General features: G+C 51.1%; 1 protein-coding gene and 1 long non-coding RNA gene across 2 annotated transcripts in view; both read right to left on the bottom strand.

Moving 5' to 3' along the window:
* Positions 1-635, bottom strand: part of TMEM173 (transmembrane protein 173) — a 12,260-nt gene extending 11,625 nt beyond the window's left edge. The window contains exon 1 of the mRNA XM_009329585.1: positions 438-635. Within this exon, the coding sequence (XP_009327860.1) occupies positions 438-635 (198 nt within the window). The remainder of the gene's footprint in view (positions 1-437) is intronic.
* Positions 636-3,822: 3,187 nt separating this feature from the next.
* LOC103921590 lies at positions 3,823-12,327 on the bottom strand. Its single transcript, XR_663854.1, has 2 exons — positions 11,090-12,327; positions 3,823-4,616 (listed from the first exon to the last, which is right to left on the bottom strand). It is a non-coding gene; the product is annotated as an uncharacterized LOC103921590 (long non-coding RNA).
* Between the last annotated feature and the right edge of the window lie 33 nt (positions 12,328-12,360).

Below are 12,360 nucleotides of genomic sequence, written 5' to 3'. Positions count from 1 at the left end.
ATATTTTCCTTCTGTTTCTGCTTGTTGTTCACGTACCTAAAGAAGCCTTTCTTGTAGTTTTTGACATCTCTGGCCAATTTCAATTTGAGCTGAGCTTTTGCTTTTCTAACTGCATCTCTGCACGCCCTGGCAATGCCCTTGTAGTTCTCAATGGGTATTGGTCTACTTTTCCATCTCTGGTATGCTTCTCTTTTGGTTTTGAGCAGACTCAGAAGCTCGCAGTTAAGCCAAGGGGGTCTCTTGCTCTGCCTACTTCCCTTACCTTTAAAGGTGATGAAGTGTTTTTGTGCTTCCAAGAGAGCGTTCTTGAAAAACTCCCAGCACTCACTAGCTCCTTTATCCTCCATGGAAGCTTCCCACGGAATCCCTCCCAGTTGAGCTCTGAGCGAGCTGAAGTTTGCTCTTCTAAAATCTAAAATCTTTGTCTTAGTACTAACCTTCAGCGTGCTCAGCAGGATCCCAAACTCCACAATACTGTGATCACCGCAGCCAAGGCTATCACTAACTGAGAAACAAAGCAGGTTTTCTTCGTTTGTGAGTAGCAAGTCCAGCAGTGCCTCATTCCTAGTTGGCACATCTACCATTTGTATGAGGAAGCAGTCCTCTATGCACTCCAGGAACTTGGCGGATGACATGTGAGCTGCTGTATTGTTCCACCAACAAATGCCTGGTTAGTTGAAGTCACCCATATGAACCCGGTTCTGTTGACCCAAAGCTTCCCTAAGTGACCCAAATATTGCTTCGTTGGCCTTATCGTCTTGGTTTGGAGGTCAGTAGCAGATGCCTACTATAAGATCCCCCTTGGAGACGAGCGGCTGCATGGTGCTTAGTTGCCAACTGAGGTTAAACCACGACACCTTGACATAGAGCACGACAACTTCCACCCTTGGGAGCATCCAGAAGAGCTGAGCTGGCCCGTAACGCAACATAGGCTGGTTCTTAGAAGGGCCTTGGTGTACTGGTGGGGCTGGGGAAGGGATCAGCCTCTCCTGACATCCCAATGGCCATGGGCAGAGTGGACAGCTGTAGGCAGGACTTGTTTTAGACAGGGAAGGGTCTCGGTGAAATGCCTGAGAATTTGTAATAGGCTGGAAAAAGAATACAAAAATCCTGCAGTGACAGGAGATGAGATCCCTTGCAGGTAGCCAGATGCTGTGAATTTGCTTGAAGTCTCCCCCACCTCTGGAGACCCACTGGCTGCTCTGTATGAGGTGCCTTAGGTATAAGGTGGATTAACCCAGGAGCTGGGCCTGGCCGCTGGCCCTGTGCTAGGCTGAAGGAGGTTAGGAGCAGGTGCTGGATGCACGTGGTGTGTCCCCAGCCAAAAGCCAGGCCAGGAACATGGTGCTTTCCCTGGTATCTCCTGGGTAAAGGACTGCTCCCGGCGAGCAGGCAGGCAGCAGGCGTAACAGAGCCTGCTCCTGCTGCAAGGTGGGCACTGCAGCAGCACTTGCTCTTTTTTTTTCTTGCATCATGTGCTGTTGCCCTGCAAAAGCCGGTAGAGCTGCTGGCTTCAGCCGAAAGGCAGGCTGCCCAGTGACAGCTTTACACCGGGGATGCCTGCGGGGACGGGGTTTGGATGCCAGGCTGGTGTTAAAAGTGGCTTTGGTCCCTTGGCTAAAAAAACCACTGCAGTTGGTGTTTTTAGTGCTGCAATTGCACACCAGTGTACCTCCAGAGGTCCCGCACACTGACAGGGCTTGCTTTATTGCCCACCCTAGCAAAAATAAAGTGCTCTGCAATATTCTGTGTTGCACTAGGCTGTGTGAAGTGGACCTCTCTCTCTCATGCAGTGAGGAGCCATCTGTGTGCTGGGTAAAATCTTGCAGAAGCAGGCGAGCTGCTTCCTCCAGCTCCCAAGCACACATTGTCTCTCCCTCGTTCAGCAAAGCAGTTTCATTGCAGGACAACAGAGGTGACAGTCAGATGAGCCAGGTGTCCTGGCCAAAGGATTTGGTAATTGCCCCCTCTGTCTCCAGATTATGCAGGGTCCTGGTCCTTGCTCACAAAGTCCAGGTGGAAATGGGACGCCTTTCCAGGGATGTGCCCAGCTTGGGAGAGCTTTTGCCTCGCCCTGACCCCAGGCCTGTGACCCCCAGGCACTGACGGCAGCATGGACCATCCCTCCATCCCCAGATCGTGGGGCTGCTCTGAGTGCTGCATGCCCCTTATCCATTAAGGTTCTTCCTTCCTTTGTGGCACCAGAACTTCCTGCCTAAGAGAGAGTTTTTATCCATTTAATAAATGTTAATGGATCAATCTGTGATTTATGCAGTCTTGTTTTGATCCCTTGTAAACTGTCACAGTATCCTGTGGCACTGAAGCCCCAATTCCATGTTGGGTGGAGAAGCCATTTTTGCTCGTTTTGAAGCTGTCACAGGCTAGCGCTGTTTGGAGTGCCACTGTTCTTGTGCTGGGAGAGACATTAACAACTAGCCCTTTCCTCCTCCCCAGATCACTGATGGCTTCAGACCTCAGCCATCTCTTTCCCAGGCTGGAGCATCTCAGCTACTCAGTTGTTCTTCAAAAATAAGCCGTTTTCTACTTGATTGTGCTGGTCAAAATGTTTTGAATAGCTCCTCTAGGTCCCTTCCAGGTCTGACTCTTCCAGGTCACATGTGTTAAGCTGCCCAGGTCTCAGCACAGATCCCTGGGGGGCTCCTGCTGGGACCCCTCCACTCACACACAGGTGTACACTTGCTCTCTATCCTCCAACAGTCACGTGCTTTCCTGCCCTTTGTCACCAGTCGCCCTGGCGCTGAGACTGCGGAAAGGCTGTCTGTGTCTCCTCTGGCCTCCCACCACGTGTCCCCTGGGGACCCGACTGGGCTGAGCTGAGAACAAGTGAAACTACAACAGAATAAATGGCTGTGTACGTGCGTGACTTTTGGACGCTTTTGGGGTTTTTTTACAGGTATCTTCCTGCCTGCAGGACAAGCAAAGCTGGCTTTGGGGATGGAGCCACCAAAAGCTTGCTGACAGTGGGTGGTTGGTCAGTGCTGCAGTCCCAGGGACCCCTGGAAAGCTGCTCTTGCCCTAACGCATCCTGACTCCCACCTCTGCAGCAAGGGAGGGGAGAGTCTTTGCAGACAGGATCCCACGACCGGGGAGCCACAGGAGCCAACAGAGCATCCTCTGAACTGGGTGTGAGACCTCAAGAAAAACAGCGGTCCTGGCTGAACATGCTTTTCAGTGACGGTGTTCCCCCTTCCTCTGCAGCAGCAGGCTTGCAGCTTTGCTGGGATTGTCCTGTGCAACAGGGCGGCACAGAAACCCCAAGCGAGGCCAGATCCCCCTGGGGCAGTGCTATAAAGGCACAGAAGACCCGGCAGATGACCCTAGAAGACTGCCGTTCATACAGCCAAGGAGGGTGAAAGGGGGATAGGACGACCTTGGGGATGAAAAGAGGAGAAGGTGAGCGTGTGGTACGGAGGGAGATTGTCTCTCTGAAAAAAGTACTTTGGGGAACTGAAAGTGGCAGGGAGCAGCACGGGAACTGTCCTTGCAGCTCCCGGGGATCTCCTCTGTGAGCTCCCAAGCAGAAGGAGGCAGCCACGGCGGGGAGATGCTGTCTGGAGGTGAGGAGGTGCAGGGGTGAGTGGGGACCTCCAGCACAGCGGTGCCTGGGCGGCACTGGGAGGGCAGCCGGCACGCAGTGGGGCTGAGCAGGGCAGCCCCTGGGCTTGGAGCAAGAGGCAACGGCTGGGTGGAAAATGGAGCCAGCACCTGACTGCCAGAGCGGGGTGCCTGGCTTTCTTTTTCCATGCAAGCAGGTGCAACAGCATGTGTGAATATCCTATTTCTTTCCTTGTTCCTCCTCTCTCAACCACTTACAAGAAATTTATTGTTGCCTTCTTGGTCAGGACATGCATCCAAGACAGATTTATTGGCGCTCTCATGGCCAGAGAGGAGAGATTTATAGGAGCCCATCCCTGCAGCACAGACAGGTAGACCCAGGGCGTAACACGGAAGTCTCTGATTTACTATGGCAAATGATGGAGATACAAGCAGGCTGACTAGCACGGCTGGGATGCTCACTCAAATACCCATGGAAGCCCAGACTGCCCAGGTTTTTAGCAAGCTGGGAACATGGGAATGAACAATTCAGGGCCCGCCTATAGCTGTCAGCACTGCCTGGATTTCTGCACGAAAAGCTCCTGTTGTTTCTCTTTGACTATGTTTAACCATTCCATGACTGCCCTGTCATTGTTCTCAATATCCCATGGAGAGCTCTGCATTGCTGGCTGAGCTCAGCGGCTTCCCAGCCTGGGACTGAGCTAGAAGGTCTTTTATTTTCTGCCTCTGATGCCAATCCCCCAGCCTCCTGCTGAGAACGGCATGGCCGCGAGCTTGAAGTGGGGCAAGACTGCGATTGTTTGCTCCAGAAACACGCACCTCAAGGAGGGGAGTTGGAGAGGATGAGTCTGATCTTGAGTGATGGGGAAGCTTTTGACCATCTTGGTCAAGCGAAGTCTTGGCATTCAAGTTTGTCTCCTGCATCCCACATGGTGGCAGTGGCAGGCTGAGGTCCCCCCTGTGCCCCCCATGCTTATAGCTCTTCGTGGGGCTGTGCTGTGAGCTACGTCCACGTTTGCACCAGCAAAACCAGCAAAAGCCTGCAAAAGAAAAAACAGAGTTTGTGAGAAGACAGGGTGGTAAATATCAAAAAAGAAAACCACATCAGCAAAACAGCAAGATGAGCTTTTTGAATCTGTAAAACCTGGCAATACTTTTTTCAAGTTTGGAACTTTTTACACTGAAATTTCCATTAATACCTTTTTTCTTGTAGAAAAATCCATTAAGCTTAAAATAAAAGAACAACCCCCCCAACCCCTGCTTTATTTAAAGTTTTCACAGTTTCTCAGACTGACTTAGTTTTAAACACATTTAATTGAGAACAAGAGCAAGTCGCTTTAAAAGTTACTTCTGTGAGGTTTTAAAATTGTGACAATCCTGGATTTGATTCATTCAGCACACAGCAAAGCACTCTGGAAATGGAAAATCACTTTGGAGCAGGGGCACGTGACACCATGGGGTTTGTTAAAGACCCTCTGACTTGTTTGGCCACTGCTAGACTGCTGCTGCCGGGGCCCCTCTGCAAATCCAGCCCCTCTACACACCTCTGCAGCAGAGAAAAACGCGGGATCTGCGTGAGGAGTTCTAGCAGCTACTCTGGGCATCTGTTACGCAGACAGTCAAAGAGGGGCGAGAAGGTGGGGAGGAGATGCTCTGCAAGCCCCAGCAGAGCCTGGGAGGGCAGATGGCGATGTGGTGAGGGGCTAAGGAGGCCCAAACAGGGACTGAGGGTATGGAAAAAGGCACAATAAAAGCTAACAGGGGGCAATGAGAGAGGAAGGAAGGAAGGAAGTGTACTTCAAGGAGGAGACATCAGACCTGGCAGAGCTGGTGAGGAGGAACATGGCTCGGCTCCGGGAACAGTCCCGGGTGCGTGTGTGTGTGCTGCAGGCAGAGGAGGTGGGCTCAGCACCGGGGGACTCTGGGGCTCGGCTGCTGGCTTTGCTTTAACAAACCAGACTTCGCTGGTGGACGGAAGGTTTAGCGACCGCTGATGGGAACCTTCTCTGGGACACCTCCAAGCAGCCTAAATGCAACTGAGGAAGTTCCTCAGTGCTCCTCTTGAGGAATTGTCAGGCAGTGCCGCCAGTGAGAGATGGTTTTGTCCTCTTTGGGCGGCTTCCTCCAGCCCATTTCCTTGCGTTGGCATGAGTGATTTCAGAAAGAACCAGGTCAGCTCAGAGTTCCAGATGCCAACCAATCCTGGTTGAAGGTAGAAGGTACTTTTGGATCAGGTGACTGAAGCACAACTGCATGTCAGAGAACAGCTAGCAATTTGCTTGGGCGGGGCGGGGGGTCAGGACTGCTGCTTACAGCAACAATCTACGTAGTTAGATGATTTAAAGCCATTTGTGAATTCCTATCTTCTGCCCCCAGTGCCAGAGATTACGATGCATAACAATACACAAGGAGAAGGGTTCTGTCCTGCTAGGAGAAGCTTGTTACAACAGGTCCAGGATATCCAGAGTCCTGAGAGAGCTAGAGATGAGCACCGTGCCTCTGCCGCGACATCAAGGAAAGTGCCACTGAGATTGACAGTTATGATACCTTCAGCCCACAGCAATGCGTTGCCTGCCGGAAATTTTCTTGTGGACAAGGTGGTGGTGGTGGCAATTTGTGGATTTTTGCTTTGTGGTTGTTTCAGTTTGTTCTTTGCCTTTCTCTGAAGTTTATGGTCCCAGGTTGTTCTGCGGCAGGATGTTAGACTGCAAGATTTTATAATGATGTGTTATGAGAAATCCTATCTTCTACGTTCCTACACTCGGCAATCTTTTGGTCATGGTTTGAGGGTTGAACTGACTCCCGTGTTCAAGCCTGGGACAGCTGGTGCCATAGGACAGATTAGCAGAGACCTTGCTGCTCTGCTGCCTCGGTGGATGATGGAGGGCACCTCTGTTGGGCTCAGGTGGCCAGTTTCACCCTCCTGCCATACACCATCATAAACTCAGGGCTCGCTGACGGTTCCCAAGTTTAGAGTTCGTTTTGAAAGGAGTCCAATCATTTTATAGTAAGACTCATCTTCAGATTTCAAAACTCGTGGCTGGGAATGATTCCACGTGTTTTCTTCCTGGTTGTGATCTCCCATGTTCCAGTGACACACAGTCTTGGACACATACTCAGCAGGATGGGCCAAGACTAAAAAGAGCGTTTCTAGAGCTCTTCACCTGGGCTGAAAACCCACAGAATTAGCTCCTTAATAACTGTTGCTGTGGATATTGATCGGCCTGGTCTCTCGATGGAGAGGACAACAGGGAAACAATGCTATAGCTGACTTACAGGTTGCCCTGGCATCTGAGTACAGCCAAGCCTAGGATTTGCAGCAGGAGAGGGAAAAAGTGTGTTTTATGTGGTGGGAGTCTCCATGTGACATATATGACAACTTACGCATATAAGTTCAGTCCAGAAGTTTTTTTTTAGACATGCTTTGATCTGAGGTGCCGAAGAATCTCCTCGGAGACTGAAAGGCTTTTAGCTGCTAGCCTGGCCAACCCACCCCAGGATCTGCAAGCTTCTGCGCTGGAATTGCCATGGTTCCTGCTTCTGTGGGTAAGTATGAACCAGACTGGGCCTCGGCTCACTCTCCCATTGGTAAATGACTCTGCAGGGTGTAAGAGAGGGAAGGATTTGTGCGAAATTGTACATTGGGGTGGTACTGCTGGGCAGAGCGCCCCTGGGACAGGAGCTGCGTTGCCTATAGCTGAGAAGAGCCTTCACTGCAGCAGCTCTTCTGCCCGCAGGTCAGCAGACAGGGCTTCAGCTGCTCCTGGAGGAAACGCCGACCAGCAAGTGGAAAAAGTGGCCTCTGCATCTGTTTTTTAAAGACACAAAGGTTTTAGCAGCTACAGAGACAAGCAATTCTCCTCAGTTCATGGCTGCAGAAAGGGACGCAGGTCCTTTGCTGTTTGCCAAAGGGCAGAGGCAGAGCCGCCTTCTCCCCAGCCCTTCACTCCACTTTCTCCACTCCTTCAGGTCCATTTTTCTGGGATTTTTTTTTCTTTGGAGCTTGTCCACTAGCGTCTGCCCAACATTGGTCAAGCGTGGTTTTTTTTTCATGTTCCAGTTCTGTCTTATCTTCTTTAGAGTTATCTTTTTTCACCTTCTAACAAAGGCCTCGCTGGTTACCGAAGCCTAGAAAAATCAGATTTAGCCAGCTAGGCTGGGAAGTTTGTACTCCTTTAAATTTTTGTGCCTTTGCCTAAGCATGTCTAGTTTTTTTTCCCCAAAACAGCACTGCAGCCTGACCCTGTTGAGCAGAGCTGATCAGAGGAAGATGGTGAAGGGAAGGCACACGGAGGCAGGAGTCATCTGAGGATAAGGCAGGGCTCATCTAACTCCTCCAGTGATGCTCTGCCGTTTTGCGCGGGATGGCGTTGGCATGGCGCAGGCACAGTCAGCAGATCACTCAGTGCTTCTCTTCGGAACAGAAGCTAAGAGCACAGCGTTGCCCCGGGACGAGAGGCCACGGTACCCCACAGCGCCCCAGGTCTGCAGCACCAGCTCTCTCCCTGGGAGAAGGTAGAAAGCTGCAGGTGGAACACCTCCTAAAATGCCGTGGCGGGGCGCTGCGCGAGGGGCCAGCAGCAACTGGCCTGGGGAGACAGCATCTGCCTAACAAGGTGTCGTGGTTTAACCCCAGTTGGCAACTGAGCACCACGCAGCCGCTCGCTCACCCCCCCACCAGTGGGATGGGGGAGAGAATCGGAAGGGTAAAAGTGAGAAAACTCGTGGGTTGAGATAAAAACAGTTTAATAGGTAGAGCAACAGTCACGCACGCAAGCAAAGCAAAACAAAGGAATTAATTCACTACTTCCCATCGGCAGGCAGATGTTCAGCCGTCTCCAGGAAAGCAGGGCTCCCTCACGCGTAAGGGTTACTTGGGAAGACAAACAGCACCACTCCAAACATCCCCCCTTCCTTCTTCTTCCCCCAGCTTTTATATACTGAGCATGACGTCCCATGGTATGGAATGTCCCTTTGGCCAGTTTGGGTCAGCTGTCCTGGCTGTGCCCCCTCCCAGCTTCTTGTGCCCCTCCAGCCTGCTCAGTCGGTAGAGCATGGGAAGTTGGAAAGTCCTTGACTAGTATAAACACTACCTAGCAACAACTGAAAACATCAATGTGTTATCAACATTGTTCTCACCCTAAATCCAAAGCACAGCACTGCACCAGCTACTAGGAAGGAAATTAACTCTATCCCTGCCGAAACCAGGACACAAGGCATGCTTTCTCTGCAGCAGGGGCTGCTATGGATGGGGACCAGCCGTGAATTTTCACAGCAGGAGCAGCTCAAAGCATCTTCTCTGGTGCCGGTGAGCAGAACTCATCCTTCTGGAGAAGAGGACCAGGATATGATCTCACGTGGGATACAGAAAAGCGCATATGGGTCAATCCCACTGTCTTCGTGTTCGGGCAGGAGTGGGAAGAGACTGAACCCTGCAGGAGGACACCCGCAAAAGTCGCAGGTGAGGTGGAAGAGAAGCAAGGGAGAAAGGCAGCAGGTGGGATAAGGAAGTCCTACCAAGAGAAAGTAGAAATCAGGAGACAGCAGGGAGACGGGCAGTGAGAAGGTGCTGCAGACAGGACCGCAAAGGGGAAATCTAAACAACAAACCTCAGCAAAGAGAGAAAGCAAAGGGGAAGAAAATGCAAAGGACGTGAAAACCGCAGTGCGATGTGGCGAAAAGCCAGGAGGGGAAAACCTGACCTCGAGCTCCACAGGGCCAGGTATTCCCTGGCTCTGCTCCCTGTGATCTTAGGTTAATGTTTACTTGCGCCCGATCTTTCTTGCATCTCATGGCATTTTTAGATATGTCTGAGCTCCAGTGGAAAGTGTTTCATCTATTGCCACATCAGACAAAGATCTAACTGAATGTTGAGGAAAATACCTTCTGGATAAGACACGGTCCAGTCTTCAATTCCCCGCAGCCTACAGCGAGTTAACATCTATCCCTTTGCAGCTACAGGCCAAATCTCAGAAGCTGCAACCGAGATTTGCCTTTCAGCAAACCTAAAGGGACTGACCTTGTGAACAGCAACGATGAAAATGACTTTTCTACCTGTATTTATCTCTCAGAGAAGATCGTGTCCCTCTGGTAAGCAGCAGCAAATCATAGTCATATAACATAGTAATACTCTAGTTTAGTACCATAGCTATCGGTACTAAAACCACAACAAACCTATTTTACTATCTGTTTTTAAAATTGTGGATTCTCTGGATTGAGTTTTACAACGCTTTACTACGCAGAGAGGACTTTTCAAACCTCGACAAGGAAAAAGTAGCAATCCAGACTGTTTTTGTTGCTACTGTGAGCCAAAAATAATTTTCCAATTTGGGGACAAAATCCAACACTTTTTTTCTGAGAATACTGGAAAAAGATGACTTTAATCTTGGCTGATGTGCAGACCTCCGAGAAGTGAAGCCCTTAGAGGCTGCGACTTGAAGGTATATTGAAAACTGAGCCAAAACCACAAGAAGGACGCTTCCGGAGAGATGCCCGAGGAGAGGGAGCCTTTCGTGCCCGCAGCAGTCACCGGCAGGACTGCAACTCAAGACGTGATGTTTGCCCTGTCAAGAGATGGGCCAAGTTTGAGCGAGGGGCGAAGCCGTGGCGGCTGTACTGCTCTCGGGGCCAAGGGAGCATCTCCTAGTGAAGAGGAATTCGCGGTGTCACTTCTGGTAAGCGGGCTCAGGCTGCCTGACGGGGATCAGACGTTGGCTGGGCAATGAAAGAGGAAAGCAGAAAACGCTGGAAGAAAAGCAGATTTGCCTCTGGCCCAGGACCGGGGGGACCTTACGGCCAGGACTACTCGGGATTATTTGAGCACTTCCAGCTCCTTTGTGCTGGGGGTGAGAGCGCCATGAGCCGAGGCAGGGTGGTTGTCTCCTCTCCTGCAATCAAGGGGCGTCCGGCAACCCAAAAGGCAACGGAAAAGAGGGAAAAGAGCAAGAAGCCACAAAATGAACCAAAGTAGTTGGGGAAAAAAAAAACAAAACCCAACCAACAGAAAACTGTTTTTATGAATTTGTGATTTATTTTCTCCGCACCAAATGCAGAGGAGAAAAGAGAAATTAATTCAAAACACACCCTATGCTAAAGGCACCAGAAAAGAAATCTTGAACTGTTGCAGAAAGGCTGGCAGCAAAGTCAGCAAGAGAAGAGACCACAACTATTGCCGAGAGGCAGCGGTCCCCAGGCTCCCAAGAGGCCAGGGCGAGCACTGCTGGAGATCCTCACCTCCACCTTGACCACGGCGGGCAGCAGCTATGCAGGTAGGAGGAAGGAGCAGGCAGGCATGAGCTTGTCATCGCCAGCACGACATCAGAAGCAGCGTGGGGTTTCCAAACCTGGCCCCTTCAAAAGCAGCGAGCAAATTAACCCTGCGGGTAGCTCTGCTGGCCACCGGGACCGGCTGGCAGAAGGGTGCTTTAACAAAGGGACAGTCTGACCCCAGGGGAAGTTTTGGAGCTGAGCTCCAAGCCCAGAGCTGCTTCTTGGAGTCGAGTATTTTACTTACCTCTAAAGTCTCCTGTTTAAGCCTTTCATGCCTCTCTACCAAGAGATGCGCAGGAGGTGTGGGATTGACAAGGAACAGTGGAAAACGACCCTGCTGCAGTACTAGGTGAGGAGAAGACAGGCAATAACAGAAGATCATAGTCTAATTCACAAAAAAATGTTCGTTACGCAAGAGAGAAATCCATAGGAAACCAGGCTTTCCTGTGAGTGCCTGTAAAGGAACAAAACCTGATGCCTTCTTGGGAAGTCTTACGACTTCCAACCCTGATTAAAAATGCTCTTGGCATTTTTCTTGCTCGACTCGGCAGCAGGGCTGCCAGCTTGGAAGGGTGCACAGGGCACCGGTCACCACAAGCCTAAGACGGAGGGGCAAGCGTCCCGTCCCAATTCATGATCCAAAGCCAGCGACGGGAAGAGAAGCAGGACCAACAGAAAAGAGCCTAATTTGATGTAGATTTTAAAACGTCTGACAAGATGTCCCGTGGTTTGCGTACGTGCAGGCAGTTTGGTTGTTAGGCTGAACTCCTCTGCAGAGGTACCTTGTTTGAACGTGTGCACAAAGTCCTCGTCCCAGGCAGTGTCCTGTTCCCAGCCTCATTCGCTCAGTTTCTGATGATTCAGACCTGAAGGGAAGTTGCCCTTTTGTTTCTGAGCTGGCTGTTGGCAGCGATTGCCCATTCATGCTTTGATCGTGCAGCTACACAAAACAGGTCGTGGTTACAGGGCTTGGAGGTTCGCTGGGGCTGCGCAGAACCCTTCAGCTCATACCAACCCATCAGAAAGATTATTTGGTGACCTTTTTTCTGATACAAGCTGCTCAGTCATCTGCGAACAATTGTTATTTTTGTCCGTACTGGTGTTCTCCATGGAGATGCTGGACGGAAATGAATTTTTCTTCCACTCTTGGCACCGGGGCTACGGATGCCATCGCTGCTGGAGAGCCTTCGCCTCCCTCCGTGACGCTGCTGGCCTGATGGGCACTTGGAGGGTCCCGAGCCCTGCACTCGCTCGCTCGCCTTGTGTTCTTCACTCAACACCGTGGCTTTGGTATCCTGGGTAAGCCTGCTATTCGAGATACTTTGCTATATAAACGTCCGTTCAATGGTTCAAACCTTTATTATGCAGCCACGCTGCGATCTACTTGGTGTACTTTGTCCACGCGTCCTCCCAGGCCCGAAAATGAATGACCACGCGCCGGCCCTGTGCCACTACCCACGGGGAACGGATGCCGAGCCACGTGCCACCCCTGCCAGGTGCGAGGCGTCACCGGCA

Source organism: Pygoscelis adeliae, unplaced genomic scaffold (genome assembly GCF_000699105.1).
Source record: "Pygoscelis adeliae isolate BGI_AS28 unplaced genomic scaffold, ASM69910v1 Scaffold288, whole genome shotgun sequence".
Taxonomy (NCBI): Eukaryota; Metazoa; Chordata; class Aves; order Sphenisciformes; family Spheniscidae; genus Pygoscelis; species Pygoscelis adeliae.
This window is presented reverse-complemented; position numbering and strand designations above follow the sequence as displayed.